This window comes from Rattus rattus, chromosome 3, assembly GCF_011064425.1.
Source record: "Rattus rattus isolate New Zealand chromosome 3, Rrattus_CSIRO_v1, whole genome shotgun sequence".
NCBI lineage: Eukaryota > Metazoa > Chordata > Mammalia > Rodentia > Muridae > Rattus > Rattus rattus.
The window spans coordinates 175,329,558-175,349,890 of NC_046156.1; the positions used below are offsets into that span (position 1 = coordinate 175,329,558).

Genomic DNA, 20,333 nt, shown 5'->3' on the forward strand with positions numbered 1-20,333 from the left:
GTGTTCTTGTAACTACACAGATTACAATCTCTCCTCTCACCTGGGCAGCTGATAGCTGACCTCCTCTTCATATAAAATATAAACTTTTCAAATTGTGGATAATATGCTTAGAGTTGTAGGTACTGAACACTTGTTTTACCCAATACTCCCTGAAATGGCGTTAGATATGTCTACACAGAAATCATTACTACTTTTCCATTAGGTTCAGATATTTGTATTCTATTGCTTATCATTCTATATATATTTTTTGCTATTTCAACCCAACACTATACTCACATATATCAGCTTTCTATATTAGCCATCTTCCCATTATTAAAACAAAATACTCAGTACAATCAGTTTGTTAGAAAAATGTTTATCACCCTGAGTAAGATAATCCAATCACAGAAAAACACACTTGGTATGCACTCATTGATAAGTGGATATTAGCCCAAAAGCTCGGGTTACCCAAAATGCAATCCACAGAGCACATGAAGCTCAAGAAGAAGAATGACCAAAATGCAGATGCTTCACTCCTTCTTAAAAGGGGTAACTAAAGTATCCACAGGAAGGGATAGGGAGGCAAAGTTTATAGCAGAGACTGAAGGAATGGCCATTCAGAATCTACCCCACATGTGGCTCACATATATACAGCCACCAAACTAGATAAGATTGATGAAGCTAAGAAATGCATGCCGACAGGAACCGGATATAGACCTCTCCTGAGAGACACAACCAGAGCATGTAAAATACAGAGGTGAATGCTAGCAGCAAACCACTGAACTGAGAATGGGACCCCTGTTGGAGGAATTAGAGAAAGGATTGAAAGAGCTGAAGGGGCTTGCAACCCCATAAGAACAACAATGCCAACCAACCAGAGCTTCCAGGGACTAAACAACTACCCAATGGACTGACCCAGGGCTCCAACTGCATAAGTAGCAGAGGATGGCCTTGCTGGGCACCAATGGGAGGAGAAGCCCTTGGTCCAGCCAAGGTTGAACACCCAGTGCAAGGGAATGTTGGGGGGTTATAAGGGAGGGTGGATGGGGGGACGCCATTATGGAGAAGGGGGAGGGGATAGAGGGCTTATGGACAGGAAACTGGGAAAGGGAATAACATTTGAAATGTAAATAAAGAAATATATCCAACAAAAAATAAAAACATTAATTTCCAACCTATAAATGCCAGGACAAATGAAAAGCTATCAATTGTTTCTAAAAACTTTAGTTGATTATTTTCACTATTGATTGGGAAAGTTCTGCATAATTTTATTTTATTTTTTTTGTAAAAGAATGTTTATTTGAGGTTATGGTTTCAGAGTATTAATCCATGATGGCAGAACAAAGGCATGGCAGCAGGAACACCTGAGAAATCACATCTTGATCTAAGAGCAGGGGGCAGAGAGAGAACACTGGGAATAGTGGAAGTCATTTGAAGCCTCAGAACCCATCTACAATGACACGTCCCCCATAAGGCTGTACCTTCTTGCCCTCCACAAATAGTTCCACCAATTGGAGGTGATTATTCAGATATATGGGTCTGTGCAAGCCATTTTCATTCAGACCACCACACTGAGTAAGACTCTATGGTGTGTTTGTACTAAGCTTCTGATAGATGCTCAGGCTTGTTCTCATCAACAAGGATACAGTGCACCCTTTCAAATACAGGGCATTTTTTTTTTTGTCCACTAATTTTTTTTTTTTTATTCTTGAGTATTTCTATATATCAACAAGGATACATCCGGGCAAAATCCCCTCCCCCTCCCCTTCCTTAGGGTGTTCCCTCCCAACCCTTTCAACAGTCTAGGAAGGGTTCAGTCTTAGCTTGGGACCCAAAAGGATATTCTGGGAATCATCAAAATTGCTAATGGAACTAGAAACAGGCACAGCCACTTTACGAATCAGCCTGAAGTGTCTCAAACATTAAGTAAAGTTACCACAGACTTATCAGCTCCACTTCTCCATGCTTGTTGGTGGCATGGAGATTGAGATCCTTATCCATTTTAAATTCTGTTGTCTTTTCGCTAATGATTTTCAAGGTTCTTCTAATATTCTAGTGAGTCCCTTATTAATATTTGATTTGTAAGTATTTTCTTTTAAAAATTTATTATTTGTGTATTTTGTTTGCGTGGGGGTGTTTTGCTTACATGAATGTGTCTGTGTTACATCCATGCAGTGCCAAAGGAGACCAGAAGAAGGCATCTGATCCCTGGAACTGTAGTTATAGGTGGTTGTGAGCTGGCCTGTAGGTGGTGGTAATCAAACTTGGGTCCTCTTGAAGAGTAGCTAGTCATTTTTACTACTGAGCGACCCTTTAGCCCCTCATTAATTGTGTGTGTGTGTGTGTGTGTGTGTGTGTGTGTGTGTGTGTGTGTGACTTTATTGGTTCTTTGTGAACTTCACATCATGTATCTCAATTTCACTCATTTTCTTCTCCCCTCACGCCCACCTTCTACCCTTCCAACTCTGTTCCCCCAAACAGAGGAAAAAAAATCTCCTGTGGAATCTGTAGTGTGTTCTACTGTGTCCCACAGTATACACAAAATTTTATTATGGAATCTGTAGCGTGTCACAATGTGTCCCACAGTGTACACTTTGTCCACACTTCTTTGTTTGCAAATGTTCATTGCAATGACTCCTTGGTCTGGTATGATGTCTCTGGCTTCTGCCACACCATCAGTCCTGGAACCTCATTAGGAGTCCTCTCAGATATCCTGTTGTTGCCCATTTGTCATGGAGATCTTGTAATTTTGAATGTGTAGGGCTAGCCACTTCATGTACTGTAACAGTTCATCGATGGAATAGATGTTGGAATGGACCAATTCAAAGCCCTGGATCTAGGGCTAAGAGGTATCTGAGCTGGTCAGCACCCAGCTCTCCCAGTCTCATGACTTTGGGGTTGGTTTACCAGAAACCAGAGCCAGCTCTGCCCAGACGAGGTGCAGTCCTACTGAGAGTATGGCAGTTGGTGAGATATATGGCCACTTCTCCCACTCTCACGACTTCAGGGCCAGCTCACCCATCTGCCCTATATGACAAGGGGCAAGGGAGAGGGGGAGGGCATCTTTTCCTTGTCTATGCTACTGTCCAGCAGACCAGAGGCAGGGGAAGCTCTCCTGCACTCACTCCTTCGGGGCTGGCTCACCCACAACCACCGTATCCAGCATCAGCTCTACTGTATTGCCCAGGTGAGGTATAGGGCCTACACCCCCGAGGGATGCAGCAGGTGAGGGGCAGGGCTAGCTCTCCTGCTCTGATGACCTTGGGGACAGCTCTCCCATCTGCTTTGTAGGCAGCAAGGGGTGTGGTGGAGGAGCATCTCTCCCTTGCCCATGTCACCACAAGGCAGGCAGCTTGGTGGAACAGTTCTACCATGCTCATGCTAGCTCCCCTGCACCCTTGCTTCCAGGGTCAGCTCTACTGTGCTGCCTAGGTGAGGTACCTGCTCTCCTGAGTGCTGCTGAGGGGCAGAACTAGTCCTCCTGTTCTCATAACCCCAGGACCAGGTCTCTCGCCTGCTGCAGGTGATGGGGGGTAAGGAAGGAAGAGAGTATCTCTTTCTTGTCTACACCACCATGTGGGAGATGAGTGGTAAGGCTAGCTCTTCCACATCAAATCCTCAGGGCCAGGTTACCCACAACTCTGGCAATGTGTGTGTATATGGGGGTGGCACCTGAGTACTGAAGCTGGCTAGGGATGGGGTCAGAGTTCACTTGCTCTCATGCCTACAGGATCAGCTCTTCCAGGATGCCCAGGTGAGGGGCGAGGCCAGTTCTGCACTGTCCTCAGGCACCAACATGTCCTAGGTGGTGGCCCGGACCTTTCCCATGGCCATTCGTGGTAACTGGTCCCTGCTGCTGTAGTCATGGCTAGTTATATCAGGCTGTTCCTCACTACCTTCTAGTCTCCACTTCTGCCTTTAGTTTCCAGTTCTAGTGCCCACTTCCTTCTGCTTCTCTTTCTCGTCCATTTCTCCACCACTTACTTGCTCCTCTTAGAGGTGATCAGTGTCTCTAAGTGTCTGGGGTCATCTCAAGAGTGGTCTCAGGAGTGCTATGCCCCACCCATCCTTTATGGAGCTGCACTCATTTTAGACATGGTCTGCATCCAAAGGCCTGTATGGTGCTTGACTAGTGGTCATCTCATCAGTTCTCTGTCTGGGCCTCATGGCACCAGTCTGGTGGTTGCCTCATGTTTGCTCCCCATCTGGCAAGGAATGGCCCCTTGAGAGGGTCAGATTCACTCTTACCTGGGCCCATAGTCCCAGGTGCAGTTCTAGTTTCTGGTTTGCTACTCATCCTGGAAGTCCATCTGGCCCTGCCTGGCACTGTACTGGTGAAAGTCTCAGACTAGCTCCCTGTTTAGACTGGTGGTCATCTCAGTTTGCTTTTCTCATGGGATGTTAGGCTTCTAATCATTCAGATGTTCACAGGCAGAACACTGAGTGTAGACACATCCTCTCTCCTCTCTGCCACTTACTGATAGACATGTGACACAGCAGCCACATCTGCAATGACTCTGGGGCAGGATATTTTTATGTTTTACAAGTTGGAATTCATTACATCCTAATTATCAATTATGTAAAAAAGAATTATTGTGGTTTATTAAAAAAGAAAAATGTTTATGATGGTTATGGAGGTTCCAATGCCAAATGGACTGACTACATGGATTTGAGCTTCAGGTGAAGCTGTCACATTACTGCAGGAGCACGTGGGAGAGCAAAACCAGGAGTCACAATGCAAAAACAAACAAAAAAAGAGGAAGGAAGCAGAATCTTCCATTTTTCTGTGAGGATATATTCATTGACTTTCTATCAGGCTCCAATTACCAATAACATCACTTCATGGAAACAGCCACACCATAGCATCTACGTAGACATTTTGTAGGGCCAGGGTCACAGCTAGCAAATAGCATGATAAACATGAAGGTGAGATAAAAACACTGTAACCTCTCATGAATGATGAAGTGCGTGTTCTAAGCATGATCGCCATTAATCTCTTTTGATATAAGAGTAAATGGACAAGAAGAAACAAAGAGGAGAAGAAAAAGAAGACACAAGATGAGGGAAGAAGAAAGGGAGGAAGGAAAGGGAGAGGGGGGAGGGAGAGAAGGAGGGACAGAGGGACAGAGGGAGGGGGAGAGAGAGAGAGACAGAGAGAACACTATTAAGAACAGGATTAGTACTATGGCACTAGGTTAGCCCCGCCACCTACCAGTCCACAGAGACCTTCCTTCACAATGGGCTGGTTCGAGGTATTTGATATCTGTGTTGGAGACAGAATGGCCTGTATTTCTTTCAGAATACTAAAGCAGAAAGCAAGTTCAGTAGGAGGCAATTTCGGTTAATACCGAGAAACCAGAGAGGTTTATGTCTGCCTTTCAATTACCCTGGTCTTTCAGGCAGTTTGCACATTTGGGAACATGAAAGCTGATGGCATGATAGGAGTCCCTGCTGTGACAGCCACAGACCTACAATTTGTCTTTTTATTTGTTCCTGTCAGGCTGTGGAGGCAAAGCTCCAGATTTTATACTCAAAAACATCAGTTGCATTGAAATACTTGTTTCTTTAGCCCCGGGTTGAGGGGGCCAGATTGAGAGGCTGCTGTTGTTTCTGAGGGGGGTGTGCTGAAGGCAAGGGTGTGGACAGACAGAGGGTTCCGGTCACGGGTGGAGGACAGTCCCCTGCTTTGCTCTGTCATCATTGTGATTTCCGTGCTTCTTGGTGAGGACACACTTGGGATGAATTTCAGAGGGAGGGCCTTAGGCACAATTCGGGCCATGATTATCAAGAAAGAGGAGAGTTTCCTGCAAAAATATACATGACATAATATGCATTTGTAGGTCCATCCCTAGTAACAAGTCAGCTCTGGGAGCTGGGAAGGCAAAGAGGAAGGGACATTATTGTCAATAGTAAAATAGAATTTTCCCATGAAAGAAAAATTTGGCCTGAGAGTCTCATGAGAAAGTGAATAACATAAAAGGCTCAGAATTAGTGTTGTGACATCAAGCACAACCAAAGTGCACTGTGACAATGTTTCATAGGTGGCCACTATTGAGCCCACTCTCCAGAGCTCTGAGTCTTCTCTAAATACATGGCACCAAGAACAACTCCTGCCAGCAGTGATATAGATCCATGCTAGATCCACCAACCTGACTTTTGTGGCTACATAAGTTTAAAGCTTAGACAGGATGATAATGAACCTTGGAAGACACCCCAGAGAGCTTAATGATTTAATGAGCATGGTATACAGAGTCACTGAAGTAACAGAGAAATGTGTCTTTGAGGAGATGTAGGCCTCAATCCCCTCCAGCCTGGCTAAGGTGTTTCCAAAGCTGAGTACAGCAAAGGCATATGTTCGATAAAATATCTACTTTGCAAAACTGTCCTAGTTTTAACAGCTAGTCAGTAGAAGGCTGTGTGTTTAAGTCTCGAATTGGCTCTCGTGCCTCCCATTCTGTTCCACCATATTGTTGGTCCCTTAAAGAGTAGGGATTGCTTCTTGCTGTAATGTTGTTACTCTGAAGCCGTAGCATAGACTGAAGTGACTATGTGTGGTGGTTTGAATAGGAATGGCGCCCATAGACTTACGTGTTTGAATGCTTGGCCCACAGAGAGTGGTGCTTTTTAGGAGGTGTGATGTCTTGGAGTAGGTGTGGATTTGTTGGAGGTAGTGTGTCACTGTGATGGTGGACTTTGAGCCTCCTATGCTCAAGCTATGCCCAGTGTGGTACACAGTCCCCTTCTGTTGCCTGCAGATCAAGATGTACAACTCCCAGCTCTTCCAGCACCATGTCTGCCTGCACACTGCCATGCTTCCTGCCGTGATGATAATGCACTAGGTCTTTAAAACGGTAAGCCAGCCCCAATGAAATGCTTTCTTTTGTAAGAGTTACCTTGGTTATGATGTCTCTTCACAGCAATAAAACCCTAAAGAAGACAGTGAATCTTTCACTTTTCTCTGTGGGAAGCATTTCGCTCCTAATTTTCCTCCCCCTTTCCTGTTTTCTTTTCTGTTTTTCCTGTTTTCTTGGCTGGGGATACATCACAAAGGAATGTGTTTTAAAATAAGTTTTGGGTATACAAACACGATTTCCACTTGTTAAAAATGAAAGGAGAGAGTGCAAGGCCCTGGGTTCAGTCCCCAGCTCGAAAAAAAAGAAAAAAAAAAAAAAATGAAAGGAGGGGGGTGGGAAAACAGGTTAGTTGGGGACATATTTGTAAAAGTATGAGGATCTGAGATAATCCTCAGTTCCTAAGTAAAAGGCATGGCGTGGTGATGTGCACTTGTAATCCCAGCAGTGCAGAAGCAAAGGCAGGAGTATTTAGAAAACAAAGACATACAGATCCCTGGGGTTCATTGGTCAGCAAGCCTAGCATGGTTGAGTCCCACATCCTCATGAGAGACCTTGTATCAAAAAAAGGCAGTCCTGGAGGAACAGCACCCAAGGTTGACCTCTGACCTCTACAAGTATGTGTATCCAGTCCCCTGAAAAAGAGAAAAGTAAAATGCCATACTAACATAATGGATGTGCGTGTATATTTTTATATATAGAATCAATATTGGCTGATTTAATACTTCAGGACATAAGGCATCTTCAACAATTTTCAAATTTAATCAATATTTTGATTTTATAATGGTCAAGCTGAGGATGTTGCCTCATGTATATATGTAGTAAAAAAAATGGGAGAAGTGTGTTTACCACTTCATAAATTATTTGAAATTTTGTCTTTATCTTGAACCCCAACTCACTAATGATTTTTAAAATATGAAACCCAAGTCAACAACTCAAGCAGCAATTAAAAGAATCAAATATTCTAACACAATTCAATCTGAAGATATGCTAATTTGGTATATCAAGCTGCCAAATGACAGTAGGAAAATAATGCATGTTTTGCTTTCTGGAATTAAACCATTATATTTCTATAAGAGCAGTGACTTTGTGCGCATGGTAAAATGGTCCAATAAATAACACAAAATAGAGTCTTGAATCTGAACTGAGGTGTTTTAGCCAGCATCACTGTCATGTGATCTACATGCTATGGATACTGGATGTTAGAGCTAAGAGCTGCCAGGAACACCCTGGATTGGTCACATGTTTGATTTTTGGCCATTACGCATTTTATTGTTGCCAGATTTTTCAGGGCCGCCACATGTGGCTACCCAAGTCTAAATGGAGTTCATAAGATTCTGTAGCTTCAACAACCAGCCATCATCTATCCTGTTCAGAAAGCTAGAGAATCAAGATCAGGATGATCTGGTGTCTGTGGAAGACCACTTCCTGTTTTTCACAGGGCTGCCTTCTTATAGTAGAGAAAGAGAGAGCTCGGATTCCTCTTTTCATGGCCACTAATCCCATCACTATGTCTTCATCTAAGTATAGTTTCATTTCAGTAGCCAGGTCTTAGCTTGAATACTGGGTGCTACTCAAGAGGCCTGAAGGAGCTATAGCAGTGGTTCTCAACCTTCCTAATGCTGCAACCCTTTTAATAAACCCTTATGTTTGGGGACTGCCAGCCATAAAATTTCATGTAGTTTTTCTACCATTATGAATCATAATGTAATTATCAGTGTTTTCTGATGATCTTGAGCGACTCCTATAAAATGGTTGTTCAACCTCCAAATGGTTGTTCTGTGCTATACCAACGAGAGGTGCCATTTATTACTACTCTCGTCCACTACCCAGTCTGCATCCCTTCATCTTCAGCAAACATGTACACTGGTAGTGGTTCTTTCTTTATAGACTGAGGGTGAACGCGCCTTCATTTATTGAAGAAATTTGGCCATTAGTAATCACTTCCACATTAGGCTAAAGCCTCTCATTGACCTCAATCACAGGGTGTGTTAACATTAAGAGACATCCTAAGATATCTCCCATATTCCAGACAATAATATTCTTGGCAAACCACCCCTGGGCTGAACAACAGTCTGTTTTGCCCTGGATAATCAGAATCAGTCACAATGTCCTATATTACAGCAATCTTTTACAGACCTTTGCAGTCTGATTTATGACTGATATCCTCTGAGGTATGGCAGTGAAAGTGTTTTGCTGCTCTTTTTAGATGAAGGGAAATTGCTTTGCATGGTCTTTACTAATAGGTCCAGAGAGAAAAGCATTTGTTAGATCAACAGCTGCACGCTAGATGCCAGAGGGTTTGTTAATTTGTTCAAACAATGAAGTCACATCTGGTACAGCAGCCAGCTGCTGTTGGAGTCATCACTTGGTTGAGCTATTGGTGCTCTACTGCTGTTCTCTAAGATCCATCTCTCTTCTGTATAGGCAAAAATAGATGAATTAAATGGAGACTTGGAGTTAGTCAGAACCCCTCATCATTGAAGTCCTTGATTTCAGCAATCCCTCTAGAATCTCAATACTGTTTTGGGATTAATATTTGACTAGATTGAAGCAGTTCCATTACTTTCTGCTTGGATTTTCTAACCGTAATAGATTTGAGTTTCCAAGCCTGAGAAGCAATATAGAGCTTCTGCCAGCTGTTGATGGTATGTACTGTATTACACATTCTGGACTGGCAAGATAATCACAGGGCACATTCAGGCCCACTGTAAATGGATGTGGGTCAAAATTCCATTGATTGCTTGGCTTTCACAACTGTCTGGCCTGGAGGACCTAAGTGATGTTTTGTGTCTCCTGTACTTGGTGTCAGTGTACAGCCAGAGTGCAGCAGTCTCAGAAATGACCTCTTGTTTTCTTTCCAAAGTTCATTGTCTCCCTGGTGAAAGGATACAGGAAGCCAGGGAAGAGTCAGTTTCTTCAATCAGTAGTGAATCGGGATCTAACCTCTCTTTCACTGGAGATTGTAGGTCTGTAAGCTAAGTTTGGGAATGGGAGGAGCTGCAATTCTGCTTTGATTTCTCGGGTTTGAGTTTTAGTCAGTAGACCTGGAACTTTTCTGCTCATATAATTCAAGAACAAAACAAGCATCTGATCAATTTTATCTTCTTCATTAGGAACACTGATCAGCCAGCAATGGTTACTTGGGCCTTGCTGCCCAGCATGATAACACACACCTTCAGTGCTGCCCATATCTGACATCTGCTTCCTCTGTGTCTGATAACTTCTACTACATTATGGTCTTAAATCAGTGGCTTTTCTTTCCAATGGGAGATCTTTGCAAAGACAAGTGACCTTGGCTCCTTTCCAGTGATTCAGGGGCCTTACCAGTCTGGATGATTAGATCTAGGATGACAAATCCACGCTAACATTCCAATCTTTCTAAACCTTTGACTTCCACATTAAAGCAAGGTAAACCAGGCATTTCTGATTCATTCACTGTGGTCCACATTTTAATCCCACAAGGACACAGACTAGGTAATAGAGGAGGGTTGTAATAAATGGCACCTCTCATTGGTATGGCACAGAAGTTCTCAACTTGTGGGTAGCAATCCCTTTTTGGAGGTCGAACAACCTTTTCACAGCAGTCACCCAAGGCCATTGGAAAACACAGATGTTTACATTACAATTTATAACAGTAGCAAAAACTACAGTTATGAAGTAGTAACAAAAATAATTTTACAGCTTGGGGGGGGTCACTACAGCATGAGGAACTGCATTAAAGGGTTATAGCATTAGGAAGGTCGAGTCAACCATGTTTAGTTAACCAACTGAAATGTTGAACTCTTTCTTCTCTCCTGAGCATTTTGAGGTCCGCTCAGTAAATCCCTATCAATAAATTGGTCAGAACAAACCTTTTTTCATCAGCATTCTCACACTCCAGTCTCTGTAAAATGGGAATGCTCAGCTTGCTCCTTTGACGTGCAACATACCTTCTTTTGGACTGTAATTCGTACTTTCCCTTTAAGATGACATATTTGGTCTTGACTTTAATTACAGAGTTAGAAGCAAAGGTACCTCTAGGGGTGGGTCAAAAGGAGAATCAGCATGCCCTTGTGTAGCAACTGCCTCAAAGAAGGGAATGTAGCTTCTTGTATTGTTGATATGACAAAGATACCTTTATGGCAAGTAAAGAGAGCAAGGGTTTATTTTGCCTTATAGTTTGAGTTACCATGTGTCATAGTGGGGAGGTTGAGGTGGTAGGAGCTTGAAGCAGTTGACCAATGGCATCTGAGGTTAGCAAAAGAGAGAGAGATAGATGGATGCTGCCTAACTCTTGTTCTTCTTTGTGCCCAAGATCCCACCCAGGAAATGGTGTGTCCCATGTGTAGGGTGTGTCTTCCTACTTCAGTTGACCTGATTCACAAAATTCTTCCCAGGCATGTTAAGGCTCCTTTTATAGATTTGTCTAGATCCAGTCAGTTAAGTCAACATAAACCACCACAAAGTCTTTGCAATTTCTGGAATAATCCATTGTCTTGGAATGGAAGATGGTTGTTTATATTTTCTATGTCCTGGTACTTCAAGAGCGCTGTAACAGGACATTATTGCTCATTGAGAGATACAATGGCAACTTTACTGTTTTTATAAAATAAACATTAATTTTCCCTTCTATTTTCCCCTCACTTGCTTTTCCTCTGTTATATATGAAAGCATTAAAATTGTACATACTAATTCATGCCATGCATACTAATTTGTACAAAACTCTGAAACTGACACCAAATATATTTATCTACTTAAATACTTACTATTTTGGTGACACTTTGAAGAAAATTTTAGCTTTGGGGGACATAGAGTGCATTATCATTGCGGGTAGCTACTGTACTGTGCAGAAATTCATAAATTTTTCTTGCTCCCACATGACTGTAAATATTACCCATTGGTCATTCTTCCCTTATTCCTCCATAGTCTCTGCTCTTTCTGGATCCTGGTAACGACCATTTCTTTCTCGGCTTCTATACTATTGTGTTTTAGAGAGTACATATGGGTGAGACCATGTGGCACTTGCCTTTCTGTGCCTGGTGGACTTCAATTACCGTGGTGTCTGCCCATTCCCTTTATTTTGTCACATGTGGCAGAATTTTATCTTTTTTTTATAGCTGGAAAGATATTCCGGTGCATGTGCACCACATTCTCATTACGTGTTCATGTGTTGATGGACATTTGTTTCCATTTCTTGGCTATTGTGCATAGTGCTGAATCGAATGTAGAAGTCTAAGTGTCATTTTAGCATGCTGATTTCAGGTCCTTTGAATATATAGTCAGCGGCTAGTTTTACATGAGACTTATATTTTTAGTCTGTTGAAAGGTGTCTCCATGCCATTTTCGTTTCCATCTCTATCAACGTGTACAAGGCTCTATTTTCTCCATATCCACATCAGCACTATCATTGTTAGTTTTTTCCCCCTAATAGCCATTGGTCTTGAGGTAATAGCTCACTGTGGTTTTGAAGTGCATTTCCCCCGAATCACCCTAAGTGAAACCTTTCTGCTGTCCAGATGGGACTTCAATCTAAGAAGTAACAGTCTGGAAAATAATAGATCAGCCCTTCCCACAGGCCAATATACTCTGTCTGTAGGTGTGGCACAGCCTCCCAAACCCAATTACAGGCTCCGAAAAGAATGTGAAACTATAGTTTTCTCACGATTCTATTGGAAGCAGGGAAAGACCAACTCAAACGTCTCCCTACTTCTCTGCAGAACTGAAAAAGTTCTGGTAAACCTGTCCTGCTGGCAAAACAGTTCCCCAAGTTGTCTGTTTCTAAAGTAGAGGCAAATTGTGATCCCTTTGCAGTTAAGAATGGATTTAGTGAACTGATCCATCCGTAGGTTTTGCCTTTGAGAATATTTGGAGGAAGTGGAAGACAATACATGGGAAAGATTTCCTGTGTTTTTCAATGGCTCTCAAGTTGAAAAAGAAGTGTGTTACATGTATTTGAAAAAATCATATTCTCCAAATTTATCTTGCCTTTAGAATAGCTACATAATTTGATAAATAAAATCTAGGACACTTTATTCACTTTTATGAATGCATGTAAGTAAGAACGTTTGTTGCATAAAGTAGAGGCAGGAATAAACACCATTATTTACTTTGTTTTACTTTGGTAAAGAATCCCACTATCCCTTTCTAGTGTTCCTCTTGATCTCATCATGTTTTCTAGTGTCCTAGTATAAGAGACATCTGCAAGAAAGTTAGTGAGAGAGAATTACGAAGAAGCTAAAACTGTGTTGACGTCAGAAAGCTGTGCTCTGCCTGTCAGAGGTTTCTGGGTAGTTCCCAGGCTACTAACATACCTGATTAACTGTGCTTTCTCTAATTCCTGTACGAAGGTGATTTAAAAGATAATTGTTTAGGATCAAGCAATAAAAACTTACTATTAGGAGCTATTTGCTTCATTTCAGAATCTATTGAGGGCTCCAGATGAAATACTTCATTCTGAATTTTATCCTTTGAAACTCTGGCAGTGCAGAGACCATTCCTCCTAAACGATTCTTTTGGAATCCTGTTTGTTTCTTCCCATCTGTAATCTCTGTTCTCTATTCCAGTAACACTGTCCTCGTCTAAGGGTCAGCAGAACAAAACATCCCTAATTTACCAGCAGAACACTGGCTCTCATTGTTGGGTTCAAGGGAAGTACACAGAATTGTGAAAGAAATATGATCTTAGCCTTCTGCACCAGTTGCTGGACCTTTTGGGCAGTCTGTGAACACTGCAGTCTACCTTACAGCAAACACGAGCTTGCAAATAGAAAAGTGATTGCATATGGCAGTAAAAGCGAGACAAGCAACAGCAGCCACACTAACAGGGATCTGTAGTGCCTCCCATAGAAAGTCAACACATATTTCTTCTGTGTTGCTAATTCTCTGAGAGCCACAGGGCACTTTCTCTCATGCTAAAAACCCTTAGGAAGAAGCACAAAGTGCTCTTGGAGGACTGAGTGGGAATATTCTTGGTGACTGTGAGACAATTATAGTGAGTGGGAGAGATTAATAAAAAACCTATTATGAGGAAAAGATCTAAGTTTCTTCTGCCACAAAGACTATTTATTTATTTGATTTATTCTGTGAGTCAATCAATCCAGGTGATATATATATATATATATATATAATTTGTACTACTGTTGAAGATTATGGTTCCAGTGTGTCTCAAATCAATTTATATCTTTTTTGTTTTATTTTGATTTGAAGACAGTCTCCTATAGGCCAGGCTGACCTTGGATGTGATGGGAAGTTATAGAAAACCTTGACTACTGGATCCTCTTGCCTCTACCTGCTGAGTGTTGGAATTGAAGGCACCTGTCACCATTCCCAGCTCAAGCCACTTCCATTAAGGCTTTTGCTATACGTTCTGAAGTTACTCAGCACAGTGTTAAAATGGAAAACGATACTTGGATACATACTTAAAATTAATTGAGACTAAATAAAATTAAAATTTTAGTTTTTCAGAGGTATACAACATTTTTCAAGGTTCACATGGCTAGTGGCTATCACATTGGTTAGTGTAGAAAGACAAAATTATTTAATCAGTGAAGAAAGTTTCACTGGATAGTGCTATTTTGAAAAGTCATTTGATTTCAAATAACCTGCCAAAGGAGATCAATTAAACCCACATTCCTCTATTATTTTTATGGCTCCCTTTCATATGTTATGATTGGGAATAGTTTGTTATTCTATCAGGAATTTAATAAAGGCCATTACTCAGATAATTTATTTGATTAGACAAAGAATTTTGCAAATCATTTTGGTGGGATCATGGACCCTCTGGGCAATGGTTTCCTACAGGTGCATAATGAATTACCTTCAAAATTGAGTGGTTTAAAATGCAAAGATTTATGGTTTTAGTTTTGTGGCTCGGGAGTTCGGGAATAGCTTAGCTTGATTCTGGCTTAGAAATCTTGTCGGAGTGCACTGCTTCCGTGGAGTGAGCAGTTTAGAAGTGGTATCTTTTAAGAACCTGTCTTGGCCACTACACCCAAGAGTTCACAGTAACTGTGGTCACCTGCACAAGATCTGCACAATAACAAGCCAATTACCATTCTAATATAGAGGGAGAAGGGGTTCATGAGATCCCACTCCTGAGGTTCTCTGGACAATTGATGGCTTCAGGATGAGGGAATCAGTTTTCTTTAAGAATGTGGTTCCTGAAGAACTGGAAGAGCTTGAAGGGGCTCGAGACCCCATATGTACAACAATGCCAAGCAACCAGAGCGTCCAGGGACTAAGCCACTACCTAAAGACTATACATGGACTGACCCTGGACTCTGACCTCATAGGTAGCAATGAATATCCTAGTAAGAGCACCAGTGGAAGGGGAAGCCCTGGGTCCTGCTAAGACTGAACCCCCAGTGAACTAGACTGTTGGGGGGAAGGCGGCAATGGGGGGAGGGTGGGGAGGGGAAAACCCATAAGGAAGGGGGGGAGGGAAGGGGAAAAGAAAAAAGAACAAGAAAAAAAATAAGTATTTAAAAAAAAAAAAAAGAATGTGGTTCCTGGTAGGTTAACCACTCCCCACTGGATTGTCATATTCTTCAGGAGTATATGGGCAGAACAAATTAGAGTCAATGTTAAAAAAAGACATGAAGTTGGGAGGAGCAGTGATGTGGGAGTAGATATAGGATGAGTTTGTATGGATGTGTGTGAATATCATTAAAATGCTTTGTATGAAATTCCCCTCCAAAAAAGGGCCTGGTGTTTTGTATGTAGCAAAGACTAAATAAATGGGATTATTGACTAAACAAAGAAGCCCTTGACTCAGGCTTCCAAGTGGAGTTTGTCATTTTAACACCGTGCTGAGTAACTTCAGAATGTATAGTGGAAGCCTTAATAGAACATCTAAGGTCAACCTGGCCCATAGGAGACACCGTCTTTAAAACAATATAAAACCATCATTTCTGAAATATTGTATTGATTGTACTTCAGTCCTGTTTACTGGTGGAGGAAACTACATGGGGGAGGAAACTATATTAGGATCCAGGATGTTTGGAAACCATACTGGAAATTGGCTCCATCAACTAGAACATACACAAAGATTCCATGGAACATTAGCATCATGAGGAGAGATTATTTTTTCTCACTGTTATGTTCCAAGTGGCTGTGACAATGATATAAAAATTGTAGATACACAATGAATGTCTAAGTGAATGAATAAAGGACTGAAGTTCCATATTCTTCAACTCAAAAGACAACTTCCATCTCAAGTTTTGTAGGATCAACAGACTTTTCCTCGGAGAGTTTGAGAGTGAGGAAAAGAGACTGTAACTAGTAGGAATCATCATGGATAGTCTGTCTAGAGGGATAGATTGATATTGCTAATACATGAGTATGTTTCATAGTGTTTGTTGTTAAATGATTGTTAAATTATATATATACATACATATACATATAAAAACTTTCAGTGTGTACTTTTGAAAAGAGTAAACAATTGTGATCCAGGTATATGGAGAATATATATTTATGTACAGATGCATATATTCACACACAATGAGTGTGCATAAAATGTATACTTTATTGCTGCAGCTGAAAAATAGAAATTTTACTTTTTAGCAGAATGTCAAAAATGGTCTTTTGTAGAATAACACCTAGCATAATTTTGATGCATAAATTTTAACCTTGGAGACAAGAGACAGGTTCCAGTTTACCATGTAATGATATTTGGTTGTGGGTAGTGATTCAAAGTCTGACAGCAATATTAAAAGCCTGTGTGTAAAAGATAACGGTAGCCCTCTTCTTACCTGTTGTGTAATTGTGCAGTGTGTAACACTCTTTGGTATCTGCATCTGCTTGGGTGTACATTTCTCAAGAGAAAGGGCTAATCAAAGCTATGTGGCTGTCACTAACCAAATAACAGGCCATCTCTAAAGTGGATTTATGAATTTCCTACCAATGGACATTACCTGGAAGACTATGGAGTGTAAGGAATATATCTGAATCTTCTTATCCTAGTTGCCCCATCTGCCTTTAAGAAGATGTAAGTTTGTGAGTTCATAGGACAAAGACAGGAGTTAGTTTTAGAAAAAGCCTAGCAGTTTATTTCTTGATGGTTTACAGTGGGATGCTGATCTCTTTACACCTTCTCAGGAGGGTCTGTAAGGTAGCTTCAGCAGCTCTCTGGACACTGATACAGGGGTCCTGCCGGAGTGCCTGGAGTCCTGATATGGAAACAGATGAACAGGGAGGGTCAGTGCTTAGTAGGAAAAGCACCCCAAGCCAAAGCCTGGTGTATACAGCCCTGCAGTGACGTACAGGTCAATCCTGTGTGGTCTCAAGTCAGTGTTCACCTTCTGCTCTAAAAGATGAGAAGGGATGAATGGCTGGGGATGGAGCTCGGTGGTAGACTGTGTAGTTTGAAATTATAAGCTTCAATCTCCAGAAGAGGAAGTGCGGAGAGGAGAAGGAAGAAGAGGAGGAAAAAGAGGAGGAAGAGGAGGGAGAAGAGGGAAAAGAGGAAAAGGAAGAGGAGGAGGAAAAGGAGGAGAAAGAAGAGGTCATGACTGTAATCAACAGGTTTAGATATCAGGACATCATTGGTAATAATGTCAGCAAAGGGGTGGGGCTGTGATCAATTCATAGCAATTCTAGGGTCTAGGCAGCTTCAGAAGATAACTGGATGCTAAATTTCTCTATTTCTGGGCTGATCTGGAGCTTGGAACAGTTAATCTCTCTTTCTCTAAGAATGAAACAAAAGTTCGTGCACACCATAGGGGTGATACTTACGCATGGTGAGTTGTTCTCTGTCTAATAACTCCACATATTGATTGGTCAAATGGAGAATAATGGCATCTACAGTCAGCAAAAGAAAAGGTTACTGATTCCACTATCAGGGAAAAGTTGATCTGATTGTACATAGTCAAAAGGCAAATGGGCTGACTGGTGACTGGACAGATTACATAATTCCCCATATGCCTCTGAGACCGATGTGAGGAGAGCTTCTACTGGGTGTTGAGCAACGTGTATGAAAAGTGTTTGCACGTCCAGTTCATTTTGAAAATTCACAGTCTGACCTTCTTGGGGTGGGGAGAAGTTATCATCAGGTTTCAAACCTGCATGAAATAGGGTTTCTGAATTTGTCAAATTTATAGTGTAATTAAGGCAATGACATGTATGATCCAATAATAAGTGGGGTTAACTTGATCACACTAATGGACTGGACCTGCTTACTATGGGGTGGGTTCCTTAAAACAGCCTTACAGAGAGCACGTAACATTTTATAGAAGAGTCTTTAGAGACTCACTTATGACACTTTCTGTGTCATAGTCTTGGCATGGAGGTGACACAGGGAGGTGACACATCCCATGTCACACAGCAGAAACAAGGGCCCCTCTATCAATGTGCTCGTCACTTAGATCATCTTGCTGTTCATGTGATCATCTTAAGAACACAGAATGTGGGTCACAAGAGAGAAAGAGGTAACATATTTATTCTGCAGTACCAGGCTGGGAAAATAAAGATCAAAGACTTGGAGCAGTGGATCTTGGAAGACTTGAGAGGAGAGCAGTCAAGTCAAGGTGATTAGAAGAGGCTGTACATTTTCATTTGTGAAAGAAAGGATGATATCACAACACAGATCACACATTTCGTCCCACTTCCCCGACTCCAATCTTTTCCTGCCATATCAGTTTCATATTGTTTCAGGGAGAGTTCAGTCAGAGTGAAAACTAAATGGTAAAGAACAGACTCGCGTGTGTGGGGACCCGGAAGGGAAATTCACCTGTGAGCTTGACAGCTGCACTCCTGATCATCTCCCAGTTGCTGGTGAAGAAGGTGAATGAATGTGTGTGGAGGATCCACAGAATTTCCTGATTCTTCTTGGCCTGGAAGAAATGTGAATGATTTCAAAGACAGTCATTGGAAAGTGACCCTTTTGACATTTTGCATTCCGTATGTCTCAGAAGAAAACGTTCAAAGCTAACTAACATCCATAGCCATATATTGATTGATTGAAAGTTATCTTGTGTCCATTTCAACAAAGACTTAATCAGGAAGGCCCTGGAGATCAAGGAACTAGTTAACAGACTTGGTTCCAGGACCAGAGAAGAACGGATGTTTAATGGATTTGAGGAGGAGGACAGTGTGTGAGAACACTAGGGATCGCTGCCATCCCAGTGAGGCTAGCCTGACCCTGTTGTTATTATCTCAACAAAGCACAAGAAATATAACAGATGTGATCTGAGGAGGAGACTTCAGCCAGCTTCTTGCTAGAGATTGGTACCGATTACACGCATCCTTCTGAAGTTTGTCTAGACTCCTGTCTTGGTATCTTGGCAGCACCATCTGCTATACACTTACCAGTTTCATGCAGAATTGCCTATAGAAGTCCCTGGCCCGTGGCAGGTCCTGTTCTAGGAGGTGGTCTAATATCCCATAGAGCTCCTGAAGGCCCAGGAAAGGGATACAGATGACCAAGACATTGCGGCATGCCTAGAAAACAGAGCTTTTCTATCATAGTCTGTGACATCGGGGTCATAAGGGAGCAATTGCTCACTGATCCAGTAAAAGCCTGTGCCTTGATAAGAAGGAAAAGGTGGGAAGGGAAGAGATGCCAAAAGGGAATTCTAGATGGGAGGAGTGGCTTTCGGGTTCAGTTCTGAAGGGTGACTTCTGGCCTAGTTTCTGGTTCACAGAGAGAAGGGTTACTTGTGCGTCTCAGAGAGAGAGAGAGAGAGAGAGAGAGAGAGAGAGAGAGAGAGAGAGAGAGAGAGAGAGAGAGAGAGGAGGTGAAGGTGTCTGCAGGCCTACTTACAGCTCCGATTTTGGGGTTAGGATCCCAGAGGTGGAGGAGGAATGAGATCATGCTCTTTTTCACTTCCTCAGCAAAAAATATCTTCCACCTTCTTCCTGTTAGGGAGGCTAAGTCCTCAAATAGGAAGATGGATGTCAGTCTCACATCATCTTGCTCCTGCGGTGACAAATGGATCTTCTCACAGGCTATTCCCCACTGGCACCCATTTGGTACCCAACCCGACCTTGCCACACTTCGAGCAAAGGAAGGAAGGCCAGTCTCTGGGCATTGGTGTACTCTTGTCATTGTCTCTCTGTATTCCATGAACTCTTCAAAAACACGTACACAGCTTAAAAAAAAAGAAATCCTCTAGACTCAGTTTTGTTATAGAACTGAAGACTTGATTGCTGCCTTTGTGGGGAGATATGATTGCAGGATGACAAACAGGAGAGTTGGCAGCAGGAAGCCGGGGTGATTCCCATTTGTTATACACTTTCATAAAATGTGCCGGTTGCATCATTAAACCTAAAGCTGTGGGTGTCTCATCTAAGCTGCACAGGGTCCGGCGCTCATCTTTAAGATGCCAAGTGTTTTTTTGTAAGGGGATAAAAAGCTACACAGGAATCTTGGCATTGAGTCTCAGGTCAAATAAAAACTTGACTTGTAGAAAGACTAGCTTTTGTCTGTTTGGATATGGTACCTGCTGATAATGAATTTGATGATGGCCTATGGCTGAGGCAGGAAACAGAAGGTAGGACATACAGAAGGCAGAAAGGATTCTGGGAC

At 42.0% G+C, this 20,333-nt stretch overlaps 1 protein-coding gene and 1 non-coding gene across 2 annotated transcripts in view; both read right to left on the reverse strand.

The window, feature by feature from the left end:
- Nucleotides 1-4,376: 4,376 nt before the first annotated feature.
- LOC116897552 lies at nucleotides 4,377-4,506 on the reverse strand. Its single transcript, XR_004387565.1, has one exon. It is a non-coding gene; the product is annotated as a small nucleolar RNA SNORA17 (small nucleolar RNA).
- A 12,324-nt stretch (nucleotides 4,507-16,830) lies between these two features.
- The window catches only part of Mroh2b (maestro heat like repeat family member 2B), a 58,188-nt gene continuing 54,685 nt past the window's right edge, over nucleotides 16,831-20,333 (reverse strand). The window contains 5 exon segments of the mRNA XM_032896840.1: nucleotides 16,831-16,977; nucleotides 17,543-17,608; nucleotides 18,537-18,639; nucleotides 19,115-19,246; nucleotides 19,569-19,724. Of these exon segments, the coding sequence (XP_032752731.1) occupies nucleotides 16,871-16,977; nucleotides 17,543-17,608; nucleotides 18,537-18,639; nucleotides 19,115-19,246; nucleotides 19,569-19,724 (564 nt within the window). The 3' untranslated portion in view covers nucleotides 16,831-16,870.